Source organism: Callorhinus ursinus, unplaced genomic scaffold, assembly GCF_003265705.2.
Source record: "Callorhinus ursinus isolate GAN/ISIS: 27379988/994484 unplaced genomic scaffold, GSC_fseal_2.0 scaffold1, whole genome shotgun sequence".
NCBI lineage: Eukaryota > Metazoa > Chordata > Mammalia > Carnivora > Otariidae > Callorhinus > Callorhinus ursinus.
The window spans coordinates 97,428,058-97,446,181 of NW_027397063.1; the positions used below are offsets into that span (position 1 = coordinate 97,428,058).

At 42.4% G+C, this 18,124-nt stretch overlaps 1 protein-coding gene and 1 pseudogene across 5 annotated transcripts in view; one reads left to right on the forward strand and one right to left on the reverse strand.

Moving 5' to 3' along the window:
• The window catches only part of LEKR1 (leucine, glutamate and lysine rich 1), a 186,479-nt gene extending 186,330 nt beyond the window's left edge, over positions 1 to 149 (reverse strand). For 2 of the 5 annotated variants that reach the window (XM_025879929.2, XM_025879922.2), the window contains exon 1: positions 74 to 143. In XM_025879929.2, the coding sequence (XP_025735714.1) occupies positions 74 to 125 (52 nt within the window). In that variant the 5' untranslated portion in view covers positions 126 to 143. Of the gene's footprint in view, positions 1 to 73 lie in introns of all 5 variants that reach the window. The other 3 variants (XM_025879937.2, XM_073898234.1, XM_073898240.1) reach the window with 3 other exon arrangements.
• A 15,177-nt stretch (positions 150 to 15,326) lies between these two features.
• On the forward strand, positions 15,327 to 16,699 carry LOC112822300 (homeobox protein NANOG pseudogene; annotated as a pseudogene).
• The last annotated feature ends 1,425 nt before the right edge of the window (positions 16,700 to 18,124 follow it).

Sequence of the window (18,124 nt, forward strand, 5' to 3'; positions counted from 1 at the left end):
CCTCCGCTCCGGAACTGCGTCCCGGGGGACTGGGTAGGCCGGGGGGCTCAAGGAAGTCATTTCATTGTCTCACCTAGACCTCGACTCCCAGTGCGAACGGCTTTCCCGGTCTCCCGGGAGACCATGCTACACGTCGGCTCGACGTCAGGGCGCAGTGACGTCACGGCCCACGCCGTTCGCCAGCGCAGAGCGGGGCTCCCTTGCCACGCTCCGGGCCCCACGCGCCGGGCGGAAGCGGGAAAGCTCACGATAGGGTTGGGAGGGGAGGGCTTGTCTGTAGAGTGCTGTGAGAGGGAAGGAAGGGGCGCGAAGGGCAGGGCGGGGGAGGGCGGGCTGGAGTCGTGGTAGAAGCCGCTGAGGAGGAGAGAAATGCCCCTAGCATCAAGGTGGGTTGGAGAGAGACTCAGCCTGCAGTGGAGGCCCAAGCCCCTATACCTCTGATCCCTGGCTCTAGAGCCCGCATGGCGGACACAGCAGCGGGCAATTATAGTTATTGAGCGCTAAGAGGAGAGAAACCTGTAAAGAGTGTAAAGGGAAGCCCTGGTCATTGGCATTGCAGCGAGGGCAATTGGGAAGGTGTTAGAATTTTCATCCTAGCCCCAAAGTAGTCGGGATGTAAGGGCTTGTTCATTAGGTATCTTGAGAACCCCTGGTACACAAGTTATTTATAGGAGGCTGCACACCTTTACACATGACTTACTTTCCTACCTTCATAAAGCAAGTATTTATTAATGACCTACTACTAAGAGACAACCACTGCCTACCGGAATGGGGTGATTCTGTGACTAACCCAGGTAGGGGCAGCTATTGGTGTGATTTTGCAAGTGTCTCAATAGTCCCGATCTCTCCTCTTTTTTTAAGATTTTATTTATGTATTTGATAGAGAGGGAGACGCGGGGCAGGGAACCCGGATGTGGGGCTTGACTCCGGGACCCTGGGATCATGACCTGAGCCGAAGGCAGAGGCCTAACGACTAAACAACCCAGGCGCCCCCCCCATCTCTCCTTTTTGAGGATTATATGAGGTCAAAAATGCAGCTCTTACAAGAAAAATAATCTGTGGCTCACTAGCAGAGAAAGAGACATTACTATCGAATGAAGTAAGGTTGAATAAATACAGAGAAAACTAAAACCTATAGATTTAGAGGTGATCAAACGATGCAGAGCAGTGCTGAAACAATAGTCAAACTACTGATGAGAGCTGTTTATTAATAAGAATGACAGCATGAAGTACTGAACACTCCTAAAAGCCTAGTTCCCCAAAGTCTTGGAGATAGATCTACCCTGTACACTTAACCTGGCTGATAGTTTTGCCCCAAAGCCTACCAACGACTTTGAGTTTTCACCCCCTCAAAGAGCATTTTTCTTCATCTGGGAAAGATAAGCAATAAGAGGGCTGAAGAAAGGATTAAGGGGGATAGAGGACAGCCGACAAAGTGGTCAGGTACGGCATGCTTATGAGAAGTGCAAAGAACTCTCAACAGGTATTCATGTTCGGCCTGTTTCTTTGAGGGACAATGAAGGTAGGACTCTTCTCAATAATGGGGTTTAGACTTGGGGCACAAAAATGGCAGTTCATCTAGGTCCACTGAGTGCTTTATCTGGAACAGAAATTGCACACGTAAAGCAAGATGACTCTTCTGAGGCTAGTTTAGCTAGTAGTATGATTATCAGCAATACTATTTATTGAGTAGTTCGTGTATAGGGTAAGAAAAGGAAACACTTTAAGGTTGGGAGAAGATACAGCTAAAAGGCTGAAATTCATTCTGTGATTTAATTTCATCTGTCCTTAGTCATGTCTATGTGGCCTCGAGACCATTTTTCCTCCCACCATAAATGTCCACACAGTAAATGTCCCTTAGACCTGCACTGTCCAATAAGATAGCCATGATAGCGTGTGACTATTTAGTTAAAATGAAATTAAAAAATTCCATTCCTTTATTGCACTAGCCACAGTACAAGTGCTCGGTAGTCACATGTTGCCACAGCATCAGACAGCCCATATCCAGAACATTATCATCAGAGAAAGTTCTCCTGACCAGGAAGTGGTAGGCCCAGTAAGAATTTCAAGGACAAAGAGAGTTAATAAATTGTGAAGAATAGCTTTGGTAAAAAGCAGTGAAAGGTGTTATTCCTGAAGACCTCAGCAGAGATGAAGAGTTTTGACAGGGTGTTATTTTTTTTTTTAAAGATTTTATTTATTTGACAGAGAGAGTGCCAGAGCATACAAGCGAGGGGAGCAGCAGAGGGAGAAGGAGAAGCAGGCTCTCTGCTGAGCAGGGAGCCTGATATGGGGCTCAATCCCAGGACCCTGGGATCATGACTTAAGCCAAATGCAGACACTTAACCAACTGAGCCACCCAGGCGTCCAGGGTGTTACTTTTTCAAAAAGTAATCCAATAAGCCTCTCCCCAGTGTCTTGTGTGTTTATTCTTGTCTCTCTGTTGATCTCAATCTCTTCCTCTCTCCCTCCCTCTGAGTTTCTTTCTTTGTCTTTTTTGTTTTTCCACTACTTTTCTTTTCCCCATTATTGGCCATACTAGAACTGAAGTAGAATTTAAAATGTTCCTATCATTGGACATACTGAATAAGGTTTTGTGTTATTCTGTTCTTAAATTTTAAATCAGCTAAGTTTCACTTTTTACTGTGACTTTATAAAGTAATCCAGTGATAATTAAGTTCCTTTTCACCTCCTGTGAGACCCTTTGTTATTTGTTTTCCCCTGTAGGTCAATGACCCCTGGAAGAAAAAAATATAGTCCCTAGTTTTGGGAGAAGAGTCTCTGTAAAGTGACTAAATGAGGGCTTTCCACAATGTCTGCAGACCTTTGTCTTGTAGTAGTAATATTTATGAGAACACAGTGTCTGTGCTTTTGTTTCTATTATGAATTTACCTAAGATACTGATCCAGAAGGGCACTGTCATTCATCCCATTCATTTCGGTGAGTAATATTATTTCCTCCTCTTCACGCCCCCCCATGAAAAGCATGTGGAAGAATAGGTACTTTGTCGGCAAGTCTGATAAAAATATCAGGAAGTCTCCCCAAGATTGCTAATTTCAAAGTGAGTTCAGAACTGTACCAAAGGAGCATGGCAAAATTATAGTTAGCCTAATTTTATTTTTATCCTGTGAACCAGAACACAGTACCATATATTCCTGCAAAAGTTTGAATAAAATGGTTGTAGACAGGCCTCCCAGGTTGGAAGCAACCATGGCTCTCACTGCTATTTCTGGGTTTTATCCAATGCAATTGCAGAATTTTTTAAAATCTAACATTTATTGGGCGCTTTCTGTTTGCCAGGCACTTCATACACAATTCTCATTTATTGAGAACCCTTCCAAACATAACTCAGTCAGATCCTACTTATTGTTTACTTTTACCCAAATGGTGGAAGTGGCCAAGGGCATGGCCCAACACGTGAGCACTGAAGTGTTCTTGGACTGAAAAGTATAAGCAGAAGCACCTGGCCCTCATGTATTGTGTTAGTTGACTCTGCCAGCCAGTCAGTACCCAGGAGGCATCAGCCTACTGTGGATTAGTAACATATGTAAATACTCAAAAAGTTTTGAATTCTGGAAAGTTAACTTTGTCTTAGATTTACTTTTTTCATAACTTTTCTGATACAGCTTCCAGTTTTCAAAAAAGAGAGTTCAGCTGCAAGTGACTACTTGCTTTGTTGCACTTACCCCAACACATTTTATTCTCACCAAGATGTAGATTAGATTTTTTTCCTAATACTGTTTTGTTTTTTTAACTGCTAATCAACATTTAAAATTGTAGACTCCTTTGTAAAGCTGCTTTGCATAGTTTGAATTCCAAATAACTGGTCTAGAGGTAGCTTTGGCCACAAAATACTACTTGTGGGTTTTTGCTCTGCATATTTTTGAATCCTTCCTATGTGCAGTATAAATTTGAGTACCTAATAAAATGAAGGTCACAATGTTTAAATAGCATTTCTCTCTAGGAGTTCAAATGTGTTGTGATCTGTGCAATAATAAATTCTATACTGAATTCTTTTTAGCCCTCAGAATATAATTATTTCCAAGGAGACATCAAGTCTTTAAGTGATAAATGTCTATTCACAAATATTAAAAGTAAGTCAGGCAAACTTTAGTGACTGTAAGTATATTGTCTTGTGGCCATTCACTACTGATAAGAGCTTTACTCAAAATGTACTATGTGCCAAATATAGTTCAATATTTGTTACATGAGTATATTTATTTTTATTGAGATATAATTGACATATCACATTATATTAGTTCCAGGTACACAACATAATGAGTCAATATTTGTATATGTCTTGAAATAATCACAATAAGTCTAGTTAACATCCATTACCACACATAATTATAAACTTTTTTCTTGTGATGAGAGCTTTTAAGACCTTCTTAGCAATTTTTCAAATATACAATACAGTATTATTAACTATAGTCAATATGCTGTACATTACATCCCCAGGATACATTTACTTCCATGAACATATTTAAAAACAAAAAGAATAAAACTTCATGGCACTGACTTAAAACTCTTGTAATGAATTTGATGCTCAAATATATGCCCCTGCTAGTTCTTTAAACTCTTAGCATCCAATATATAGCCTATAATAAATGTTAATGAATTCAAAGACTGAAAATTGATAACTGTCTTATATATTTAAAAAACAGCTTTTGTAGAATTTGCTTGTTTAATGAAATTAGAGCTTATTTCTGAGATTTCCATAGGATTCTAATGAAGCATCTAAGGGTCTAACATGTGTTTTGATAAGTGATTGGCAGAAGTGATTTCATTCTACCTTTGTAGATATGAAGTTCATGTTTCTGTACCTATAATTTTAGGTAGCTATGGAATTTATAGGAATCAAATTATAGCAATTTTCCTGTCATTTTGTTATATTTCTATTAATAGAATGATTTAATTCCATTAAATAAGGAGTTGTGGATCATCTTAATGATATTTTCTTATGAATTATTGATAAAAAAATATCAAGTAGTGTTACTGGATCTATTAAACAGATAAAAAAATTATAGTAGCCCTGGTTTGCAAGGGTATAGAGCAATAGCACTCTTAAACATTGCTTTTAGGGTCAAAAATTAATACATATATTGTGAACACCTTGAAATGTTCAAAACAACTATTGTAGTGGACATCTGAGCCCCCTTCTTCCTTTTGTTCAGGAATCCAGACCTCCTGACCCTCCCCTCCCCGCTTACCCCAAACCCAAGCGAATCAGCCCAACTCCAGGAATCAGCTCAGATTAGGTCAATTCTGCTAGCCCCTTCCCCTTTACCAGTGATTTAAATCAGAAATGGGCCTATTGGGTCACCCAGGTGGCTCAGTCTGTTGGGCGTCAGACTCTTCATTTCAGCTCAGGTCTTGATTTCAGGGGTCCTGGGATAGGGCCCCAGGTCAGGCTCCTGGCTCCATGGAGAGTCAGCTGGAGACTTTCTCTCTGCCCCTCCCCTGGCTTGTGCTTTCTGTCTTGCTCTCTCTCGCTCGCTAAAATAAATAAATATTAAAAGAGAAAAAAAAAAAGAAATGGGCCTATGACCCAATTCTGATCAAACAGTCTCCAAGAGAAGGCTGCCAGAAGCTTCTGGGAAAGTTCTTTCTTATTAGTACATACATTTAGTGTTCATCACAGTCTTGTTTAATGTTTAAAAGTTGGAAATATGAAAATGTGAAACAAATTGATATATCAGATATCAAGGTTGTGCATCTTTTAGAAATGATGATATCGTTCTTTGGTAATTAATGTCCCAATGGATTGTTCTGTGAAAAAAAGCAAGTTAAAAATAATATTATAAATCCAAAAAAATTATTTCAAATAGCATTCTAAATATACATTCTGTTTATTTCTATAAATGTATATTTCATTAGGATAACAGAGCACCTCACAGAATCAACAGAAGAGCTAAATAACCAAGCTTCAAGAAAGCAGGAAACAGGACTGCTTTGAGAACTTCAGATACGGATTCTTGAACTATAAAAATCGTGGGGCATCTTGGCCCTTTGAGTTTACCATTTAATGAAGGTTGGTTCCATTCTTTCACAGCCTCTGCACATGGAAGGGCAGCAGTGGCTGACAGTCCAGATTTGTCACCAAGAGGAAAAGAGGAGGCCTCTGTTCCCAACCTCCAGTTAGAAAAATGCCAGGAAATGACTGTTTGGCACACCTTAAGTTATACAGCAATCCTTTGACCAAATCGCTGAAGCTAGGAGGTAACAGGTACATGCCTCCTGACCAATTGTGAGGATCAGGTAGGCAAGGCCACACATGATGAACTTCCCTTTCTAAATATATCCCTAGAAGAGTAAAGGGGCAGTTCAGTCACAGAGGAAACAGAGTGCTGGGCAGACAAATATAAACATCCCCAAATACACTTAAGTGAGGATCAGTTAGCTGGGAAAACATTTCAAAATTGAGCAGTGAATCTTGCTCTCTCTTTACACATGTGATAAGTTGGGAGGTAAATATGTGTATTTTGAAAAAGTTTCCTAAGAGTTTATAGTAGGTATCCTAACCCAGGAGAATCCCCCTCTTCGATGATTATGTGACTTGTATAACAAAAATCAATGCGTGTGTCACTAGGCACCATAGGTCTAAGGTAACAGTAAGAGGGAAATAAGATCCACCATATCAGTTTATAAATAACTAGCAAATAAGCTGAAAGCTTTTAGTCCGCTGGATTGCTTTTGTGTTGAACTATTTTGGTGTTAATATTTTTGTTCTGCCCTCCAAACTTAATTTATCTAAATATCTACAAACATATGAGTTACATAAATAGATATCTGAGCGAAAAACACCGTTTCTCAAGATCTTGACAAAGAACTTAGATTCTGGCTTCTTATAGTATCTGTAGCCTTTTCTTTTTTAAATGCGCTTGGACTCTTGAGTCGCCTCATAAAAGAAGTCTCTCCAGTCAGTATGCCAGGGAGATAGGTACTTCTGATTTTGAAATAAAACACTGGAAAGAACGCTTCGAGGAGGAGTAACAGCATGCACAAAATTCAGACTCTGTTATTCATCTTTGTGCAGAGTGGACAAAACTGCCTTCCAAAGCCGCTGTCCTTGCCCTGTTCTTTTCCGTGTAAGCTCGTCACACGATTCGCACCTGTGCGCCCTGCCTCTTAATTTAAAATTTTCTTTGTAAAGTTTCCCGGCATGATTGCTTAGATGAAGCAGCTCTGGTTCCCAGTTCGTCTAATACATCCTGTGTGAGCGGGTTTTATTACCGAATGTTACCCACGTTCTAATAACAAGAAGATGCTGTGTCCTCCCTGGTGAGCTCATTCCCTTTCCCAGAAACATAGCGTGACTCCCCTCCCGGCTGGGGTTGTAAAAGTGGAAACCGGGTGCCGCCCTGCAGCACCTGCGCCTCCCGCCCCGCGGCGGCGGCGGCCGGCCAGGCTGGAGAGGGCCGCCACCGGCACGAAGTGCGTGCGGCCGCCGGCCGGCGCGTCACGCAATCCCGGCGGCGGCGGCGGCAGCCCCGCCCCCGCCGCCTGCTGTCGGCGCTTCAGTGCTCGCTTGGGGCTTCCTGGCGGGCACGGAGCCCGCCTTGCGTGCCGACCCGAACGAGTAATTCGGCGAGGAATCTCGGATTCCGCCGAGCTCCTGACACACCGCGCCCTCCGCCAACTTTAGCCGAGAGGGTGATGCCCTCAACTTAACGTCAAAAAGTTTCCATCTCCGCTGCTGTAAAGCAAACCCCACGGGTGGCGGAGGGAAAGAGAAGAGGAACGCCGGCGAGGAATCGGTCTCGCCCCGCGGACCCCTCTCGGTTTCCTTAGCAGGCGCGGCGCCTGCTCGGCGCTTTCCAAGCCGGGCCTCTCCGTCGTGGGGGTCTCAGGCCCTGCCCGTCGTGCGCAGAAGGGCTGCGGAGGGCCGGCCTCCGGCAGGGAGACCCGGGAAAGGGCCCCCACGGCGCCCGGACTGCCAGGAACCCGGCGCGCTCTGACGCCCGGGGCGCGCGGGAGGCGAGCTGCGTTGCCGGGCGATTGACCCCGGCGACCTGGCGCCTACTGCCGAACTCGGAGCGGGTGGTGGCTGTGCGTAAGGGGGCGGTGAGCGGCAGGACCCGCTGAGGCCGAAGAGGGCGAGGGCCAACGCTTGGGAGGTTAGGTTATCTGTTGACGTACGGACACCATTTTTTTGAAGGCAGGATGGTGACGTTCTAACCAGTAGCAGGGACTTGCTGCCTCGCGGGTCTCGAAGGGGCCCGCAGAGCGCGTCTGCCCGAAGGCTCAGGGGTGAGCGCGCCGGCTGTCCCGGCGCCTCTCACGCTATGCCGCGTGCAAGCAAGGAAGCGCGCGTCGTGACGACAGGCGATGAGATCAGTCTGAATTACCACAGCGTCGGGGCTGGGGAGTGCAGCCTGTCACGCAGCCGCTGCCGGGCCCCGGCGCCGGCTCTGCCCTGGTGGCCGTGGCTGCGGCCGCCCCGCGCGCAGGCTCCGGCAGAGGGAGCTGGGGGTGAATCAGCCCCTTCCCGGCGGTCGCCGGGGGAGCGTCACAACTCTCAAGGGGGTGGGGAGCCCGAGAAGAAAACCGTGCAAAATGCAACTTGCACAGTTCGGGGACTGGATCCTATGAGCAAACCCGGTTGGCACACTAAAAATTACTTCTGTGAATCAGTGTCTTACACTGTCTGTGCCCAGTAGGTAACTGTCTAAAACCACTGTAACACGGAACTCAAGGGTCATTAAAATGTGCCTTTAATTTGTTTATATTACTTCGTTTAACGGGCACGGCTTGCACATGCATGCATGAAATTTATACAGTCAAGTCTGGAGGCATGGTTTGGCAAGAGGAACGATTGCGAATTCAGTTAGGATACAAACAGTAAGATTACTTAAAAGGACAAATGAACTGAAAAAAAATTCAGACCATGACACAAGGAAGCCATTACATTCATCTTTTCATGGTCTTGAACATCTTGTACCAACTCAACTATAATACACGGCGGAAACTTCTAATTAGACACAGAAAACGCAAGTATTTAGCTGTACCAGGCAAACGTTTTCTTTTTAAAAGCCTTATGTTATAGACACGTGATAAACAGCCATAACATGGAGAAGTATATCTTTAATTTTTTTGTATTTCGGTCATTTCCTTAGTGAGTCAGTGGTACGTATGTCACTGTGAAACAATTAGGATTAATCACAATGTGCTGAAAAATCTCTGCTCTGAATTTTAAATATTTGTTATGAGATTTTTCTTTTAAGATTGTAATGCTTATACAGTGTGAGTTCAGTAAGGAAGTAGGGACTTGACCGTAAGTACTTAGTAAGCTGCATCAAATAAGTATTTTCAATGAAGGAAGGAATGAGTGAGTGAATGAATGAATGTGTGAGCAGTACTCTCTGATAGAGCTGTGAACTAAAGTGTCATGAGTGAGTAATGGCAGCCCTACCACTGCCTTATGACTCATGTGTGATCCTGGTATGATGGAAATAATGCCTACAGCATACCTACCTCACCAGAGGTGTGGGGAGGAATATTCCTTACTCACAAAAGGTGCTTTGAGATCTTTGGAGGAAGGTGATATATTCAATTATTACAAATAATATACTGCTGTTATGGCAGCCCATATATAAAATTACAAAAGTATAAAATAATGTTTAAATACAACTGTGCCACCATTTTTTTTTTTTTTTTGGTATTTAGCCTATCAAATATCCAGTATCCCACTGGAATACAGTGGGAGGCTGCGTCCTTATGTAAAATATTTGACATACATGTTTCACTGTCAGTCGACAAATACGATGTGCACGTTGGAAGGTCTAAATAATCAGTATTGAGTAGCACTTGTGACGGTTTTTTATATGAAAGCTGAGACCTCTGGCCTATGAAGTGCCTAGGAGAAAACTAATTTTTGATGACCCTTCCTAATTTGATCTGTGAAATACTGAAAATGAGAGATCTTCTTGGCTTAATTTCCTTTTTTTAAAGATTTTATTTATTTGAGAGAGAGGGAGCATAAACGGAGTATAGGGGGCAGAGGGAGAAGCAGGCTCCCCGCTGAGCAGAGAGCCTGATGTGGGGTTTGATCCCAGGACTCTGAGATCGTGACTTGAGCCGAAGACAGATGCTTAACCAACTGAGCCACCCAGGCGCCCCTTGGCTTAATTTCCTATTGCTCAATGACCAAAAGTCTTGGATTTACTCAACATATTAAGGGACCTACTCTGTGTCAGGCATTGTTCTAGGTATTAGAGGTTCAGCAGTAAACGGACAAAACTGGTGGATTATGTAATATTTAAATAATTTTGGTCTCTTTAAGTGCATATCACCTCAGAAATGGTAATACATTACATATATTTTTGTGTAAATGTAAAACCTGTTCCTGGTCTCAGCTTTTAGAATAGATCTCTAGAGAGGGAAAGGAAAAGTCAAAACCAAACAATACTGCTGTTTTCCATCATGCTCCATATCCAAGTGGCCCTTATCTTTCTTACTGCGCTCTGCCATCATTTTAAGGCTATACATACCCTTCTTGCCAGGACACCATACACGTGTGCAGTTTGTTGACTGTTTACTATGGTGCCTTGCTGAGGAGGTGGGTAGGCATTGAATTCCAACATCTACCTTCACCCCCTAAGACATGTGTTTTGCATCCACCTGAGGAAGGGGTGTCTTTTTCTAATTTGAACATAGCACTGTAGGGCCACCATGGCTCTCTTTGTTCTTAGAGTTCTCGGGCAACCAGCTGCCATCTGCCCTTGACATGTATTTTCATGTTATATTGAATAGCACTGCTCTGAGTAGCAAGACAGGGAACACTGGGGTTGGGGAGAAGCCAAGGCTGAAGAAGTGAACCAGTGACCCCTATCTGCTTCCACAATTTCAAATAATATCTAGATAAATAAAAACTAGCTGAGGCACGATGCCGTGTGAAATGTTCTGCAGCAAAGAGGAAGCAGTGATAGAGCAACAAAACTGCCTTTTCGGTTTTAGCAAACTGGAAGAACTGTCAGCTCACAACAGGTTTCCTCAGTATTGCATTGCAACTGAAGAACATGATACAGTCAGACCACATGGCTGAACCTTTTGGCTGAGCTCATTTGTAGGATTTGATATCAGGTGATTTGATATAGGATCCATGTCCTGCTGAACCCTAGGGATGGCCTTGGGTATTAAAGTGTTTTCCTTTTCCCGTTGCTAACTTCTCTGTGGTCTGTTGACATTACATCATGTTGCAAACAATGAGTGGTAGAGACTGCAGTGTCAGGATGTAGTGACCTGATTAGTCCAAACTCCTGCAGGGGAGACGTGCAGATTAGATGAGCCCCAACAGGACCTGAAGAACCATGTCGTTTTGAAATCCTGGGTGGATGGGCCACACCCTGAATACACCTTAAATCTCTTGCTGCTTTAAAGGTATAATCATTGCTCAATAACTCCCAGGATGGAGTTAATTAGTTCTTTGTATGATTTGATTATAATAAAATCAGAGTTTGAATGTAACATTAAAATGTGCAAATGTGGGCATAATATAAATATATTTTTTAAAACTTGGAATTAATATTGTATAAGAGCATGGAAATGGTCCAACTGCATTAACACCTTCTAAAATATAGTCTCTTTCTAATAGTAGTCAAGCAGTTAGATGCTTGGCTTAACATATAGGCCTAAAGCAAATGAAACATGAAGAAATATGATTACTTTGCACTACACAATTTATCATTTTACTTATCAAGTAAAGATTCCTATGGTATTTATTAAATTAATTAATGATTATTAGTTACAAAAGCCTTCAGAGAGTATTGCTTTCAATTTTATTGAAATTGAGAGCATTGCTTTTCAGTTTTCAAGGTGGGGAAACAAAGAGATTAAGTAAAATATGCCCTGAGTCCTATACCTACCAAAGATAAGAATTAAAGCAATTGTGGAACTTTACACACAAAACACACCTAGTAAAAATAGTCTACTACTATAAACTGATTAATGTTAATTCCTTATCTGAGATAATAAATGTTGCATGTAATAGATTGTTTTCTGCTTGAGGACAGATACTGCTACATGTTGATATTTGCATTGCTAGTACCATGCAATCAATCATGATGATTGAATGAGTCAATTAATGAATGAGTATGAAAGAAAACCCGTAAGAACTAACCTCGAAGAACTCCATTCTAATCCCTAGGCCCTCCCGGTTTCTCTCTTGCTCAGTGCTTCCCAGATTATTGATGCCTTACATGAGCAATCAGGAAAAAGGAAGCAATCCAGATGGGAGACTAGCTGTGGTCAGATGCCTCTGAAATGAAAAAAGTATTTGCAGATGTTTCAACAAGTGGAGGGGTAGGGCTGAGTCTAGGCCACAGGAAACAACTTCTACACCTTGGGGCTACTACAATAAAGGTATCATCACTCACCAGCACAGGGTTCTGTTGGAAACTTGAAAAGGCACTCAGGATTGGAATGTTGCATGAATCCAGACTTGCCTCAGGAATGCCACAAGTGATCAGAACTAAGTATAGAAATTAATGTGATTTGTAAAAATAGCAATAAGGATCATAGTTATCTGGGAATCAAATCCTTTCATCACTTTAGACAGAGCAAATGAAACTAGGAGAAACCATCACTGACTTTGGAGAGTCTCCTTCTAAATTAGTTGGCCTTTGGCTTTTGGAGAGCAAAGTTCAAATTCCAGTTCCTGCCTGACAGGAAAATAAGTCAGACACAAAGTAGATAGATAGTCTTTTAGACTCTGAACTGAAGTAGCAGTGCATAAAGAAGATCTGAGTCGTCTTGAAGAAACTTTGTTTTTAGAGTTGCTGAATTCACTCACCTACTGTGTGATATTTTCCATTGTGCCTTTTGAGGCTGTTCACTAGATTTATGATATTTGCCTTTGTTAGCTAATCCCTTCAAATGTAAATAAGAAATTTTAGACTTTTTAATGAGAAAGTGCTAAATTCAATTATGTTCTGTGCATGCCCTCTTCCAGAGCACATTAGCTTTCTAGCTGCACAGTGGATGATGGAGCACATGATCATAAGTACCAATTGCTTAAGAAGATACTAATAAAATACAAATAAGTACCAATTGCTTAAGAAGATACTAATAAAATACAAAGGCACTTTCAAAAGTGCTTGGAGGGACACCTAGGTGGCTCACTTGGTTAAGCAGCTGCCTCTGGCTTGGTCCTGATCTTGGGGACCCTGCTTCTCCCTCTTCTCCCAGCTTGTGCTCTCTTGTTATCCCTGTCTCTGTCTGTCTCTCTCTCAAATAAATAAAATCTTTAAAATATAAAAAAACAAAAAGTGCTCAGAACTAGGCTCAGCCATTTACTGTTTCTGTGCCCTGGTCATATTACTACGTGAGCCTGTTTTCTCATCTCTAATATGTAACAACTGGAGAATGGTTTTGTTTTTGGCTCAGTGGACAAGGAAGAGATTTTCTAAAACAATGATCTGAACGCTTGGCAACACTGGATTTGTTCCATAAAATCCTAAACTTTTAAATCGAGAAAAACTTAGAGTAGCATAGCTGTGGACACTTGACTAATAGAGAGAAGCTGTTCATCAACCCAAAATGAAAGTTTTTAAAAAAAAATTATAAGGATTGGATTACAATGCTGGCACTATTACTAAAATTGACCAGGATATTTGGAGGATAGAGAAAAATTAATTAACCCTAACATTATTAAAGAATTATACATACGTTCACTATACTTAGTGAATTGCTTTTTGTGAATATTGGAATTCAAAATACGAAGACTAAATGAGAATGCTAGCAGCAAATCTTTTTGTTGTTGTTGTTGTTGTCATTAAACCTAAAAAAACACAGAGGTGTATCAGATTTGCTGAGATTCTTTATTATAGAATCAGATCATTAGAGCAAGGAAGAGATTTAAATGTCAAGATCAAATTCCTCATTTTATGAGGAAGCAAATTCAGAGAGAAAAATTATTTTATTTAAAAACAGTATTATTGTTGTTATCATCGTCATCACTACAGGTGCTTTGCAAGGCATCCATGTCTGTTCTGGGAATCCAGCAGTGAGCAAGAGAGATGTGGTCTCTGGCCCTGAATCCCTCAGTTAATGGAGGAGCTAGAACCAGAAATGAGTCTGTGGATTTCTAGTTAAAAGAGCTTCCATTAATCCAGTACTGACTCTAGACCAGACCCTAAGTGTTTCACCTACATTAAGTCACGTAATCGTCACTAATTTACAGTAGGATGGAGCATGTCTTCCCACTCCTGACGTCTCCTTCCCTGTGAAGGGAGCTCCCTTAACGTAACCATCCTGGCTTTTCTCCCTGCCTTATTTACTCTGCTCAAGGGGAGATAAAGTGACATCTGAGTTTAGAAAGAGTAACTGTGCCTGAGTAGCCCGGTCCCTTCCCTTCTCTTTTCTTAGGACAGCAGTGCCTAAAAGGAACGTCTGTTCTTTGCTCTTCTAGGCCCAAAGATGAACAGGGCAGAAGGAAGCCTCTTCAGGTCTTGTGAGTGGGGAAACTATGTTCATAGTGGGGTTTTACATCAGGAAGCCCACTTTCCCATAGATACCAGCTTTCTCATCAATAAAATCTCTGTGTGCATGTATGCAAGAGAGAAGCATTTCATAAAAATAAAAGAGCAAATAAGCAAGTGTGCTCTCTTATTCGAATCATCCAAAACCAGCCAAGTTCTATCCAGTGTGCATGTCTATGCCCCACATTCTGACCCCACCTGCCACAGCACTGAAGAAATAGTATCTTAAAATAATCTCAACATACCCTTCTAGGATCATATGCCCAAGCAGCGGAGCAGCTTGGCACAGCAGCCTGGTCCTGTCACAGATGGCACAGAAAATTAACCATCACACACCTTCTAAGCGGATTTGGCCTAAGTTTTCCAAATTTCTAAAACTGTTTGCTGCTAGGCCCTTTAGGAGACAAAGTGGTGAAATAAAAATACCTTGGGATTTATAGAACTAGAAGCCCCAGATTTGAGTCCACCCTAAGTAAGTCTCTCTGACTTGGAACCTCTGTTTTTCCTCTAAAGAACAACATAGATTGCCTTAATGAGCTCACATGGTTGTTTGAGACTCAAAGAGGAAAATGTATGTGCAAGTGCTTTGTAAACACTTTGTAAACAGTAAAGAGCTATAGAAACGTTAGTTGTTTTACAGACTTAAAGATACAAGCTCTAACCCTTGGCTCCATTGGGCTGGTTGGCTCTTACTATTGCAGTGGTGACCCACTTCATCGTGTCTTTCTCAGACTCTTAACATCTGGAGGTTTCCTACTCCTCTCAGTTCTTCCACCTAGATCCATAAGCTGGGCCTTTCTCACAATCTCGCTCTTTCTTTTTTTTTCTGTCTACCCTCAACTCACCAACATGAGTGCAGATCCAACTCTGCCCCCATGCCCGCCTGGCCCCAAGGTGCCAGTCCTAGGGACTCTTCTCCAATGCCTGAGATTTATGGGCCTGAAGAAAATTATGCATCCCTGCAAATGTCATCTGCTGAGACACCCCACGCGGAGACCGTCTCTCCTCTTCCCTCCTCCATGGATCTGCTTGTTCAGGACAGCCCCGACTCCTCCACCCGTCCCAGGGTAAAACTACCACCCACTTCTGGAGAGGAGAGAATAGTGAGGAAGGAAGATACGGCCCAGGGCAAGAAACAGAAGATCAGGACCGTGTTCTCTCAGACCCAACTCTATGTCCTAAATGATCGATTTCAGAGACAGAAATACCTCAGAACTTTCCAACATTCTGAACCTTAGCTATAAGCAGGTGAAGACCTGGTTCCAGAACCAGAGAACAAAATGTAAGAGGTGGCAGAAAAACCGCTGGCCAAAGGAGAGTGAGAGTGTGACTCAGAACACCACAGCGACCGCAGAACACCCAGGCTTCTATTCCTACCACCAGGGTTACCGGAGGAACACTTCCGGAAACCTTCCACTATGGAGCAACCAGACCTGGAATAACCTGAACTGAGGCAACCAGCCCTGGAACAGCCAGTCTTGGAGCAACCATTCCTGGACCAGTCAGACCTGGTGCCCCCAAGCCTGGAACAATCAGCTCCAGAACTGTGGAGAGGAATCCCTGCAGCCCCAGATCCAGTTCCAGGAAAATTCCATCAGTGTTTTGGAGTCCATCTTAGAAACTTCTGGGGAAAGCCATAATGTACTACAACAATCTGCTAAGCATTTTAGTACCCAGCAAATAACGGATTTGTTCCCAAATTACTCTCTGAACATACAGCCTGAAGATGTGTGACGATGAGTATATTATTTGATCTCAATTTGGGCGGTGGCTGTATTACTTCTCCTAGGCTTTGTCTTTTAGGGTCCTATAGATCTCTGCCTCGATATTCTGTTTCCCATTATTCTTATTGTGTCCACTGAGGGGGTACGATTGGAGTCAAAGAGGTTTCAGTAGCGTTTGCTGCTATGGACAACATGATAAAAGGTGTTTCTGGCTATAGATAACTAGATACAATCCTAATGTGGATATCTTTAGAATCTAACCTCAAGAGTAGGAAGTGAAGATACAAAGACATGTGATGAAGGATAGTTTGTATTTTCTGAGATTGTGAGGCTTTTCATGTTAATAACCTCAGTTGTTAATGGTGAAGGGCTAAGCTATAATGTGCTTCATTGATTTCCTCTGTCCCTTGTGATGTTTTACTACAACTGTTAATTTGTTCATTATTCTAGAATTTATAGAAAGACGTTTTGTATTTTAATGTATCATGATAATAGTACTAGTTTGGCTGATTGGTTTATAGGTTTTGTTTATAGGTAATTTGTACAAATTCAGTACAAATAAATAAAATACTCACTTTCCCCTTAAAAAAAAAGATACAAGCTCCAGATAACAGTGCATTTTAAGCTTATTTATTTTTTATTTTTTTAAGATTTTATTTGACAGAGAGAGAGAGAGAAAGAGAGAGGGAGCAAGTACAAGCAGGGGGAGCGGCAGGCCGGGGAGAAGCAAGCAAGCTGAGCAAGGAGCCCGATGTGAGGCTTGATCCCAGGACCCCGGGATCATGTCCCGAGTCAAAGGCAGCTGCCTAACCGAGTGAGCCACCCAGGCGCCCCTAAGCTTGACTTTATACAAAGATGTTTGTATGGCCAGGTGGTTGATAGTGGTCTAGCTGGTTATTATTTAAAGACTAAGAACCACTCCACCAACTAAGCTCTTCCCTCTCCCACCCAACATTACTTAGTGTAATTAAAAAATTGCTGTCTACATTGTTGCCATTCATCTTTGGCATTAGGCAATCCCTCTCTCAGGGACATTCCTATAAATTCTGAGCAGGTTTATAAAACACTTTTCCACTAGGAAGAAGCAACAGCACATGTGAGAAGTGGGGGTCAAATTGGGGAGGATGATAGGGAGGCTGAAGGCGGGTAAAAGGCATGGAAGCATCTGGGCTGTCAGTTTCAACCAAAAGTTCTGATAAAGAAGCTGAGGAGGGAGATGGGAAGGTAGCCAGGAACAAGGGGAACATTGTTTCAAAGTGGCACCTTTTCCATAAATTGTTTTAAGGCTTGCTACCCCTCTGACCAGTCTACCCTATCTCAACCTGAAAGTCAGAAAAAAATGGATTCCAACCCCGTCTCTCTGACCATCCAGCTGTGTGACGTTGGGTATGTAACTTTGCCTCCCTGGGTCTCATTTTCCTTTTCTGTAAATGAAAACTTTGGATAAACATTCTCTAAAGTCATTTCCACAAAAAAATATTCTGTCATTCTAGCAAAGAGCCTGTTGAATTTCCTCCTCTTTCAACATTTAAGTCTTATCTTCCTCCAGGGGAAAAATTTAGAAGGGGGCGCCTGGGTGGCTCAGTCGTTAAGCGTCTGCCTTCGGCTCAGGACATGATCCCAGGGTCCTGGGATCAAGCCCTGAATCGGGCTTCCTGCTCAGCAGGAAACCTGCTTCTCCCTCTCCCACTCCTCCTGCTAGTGTTCCCTCTCTCGTTGTGTCTCTCTCTCTCTGTCAAATAAATAAATAAAAAACCTAACCTTAAAAAAAATGTTTAAAGAAGTAGGTGTGTGTCTGTGTGTATTATGTCTGTATGACCATGTGTTAGCATGTGTGTGTGTGGACACCAATGGTAAAGTGAAAACATCACAGGCCAGAAAGAAGCATTTCATGAAAATTAGAACAGAAATTAGGCAATTGTA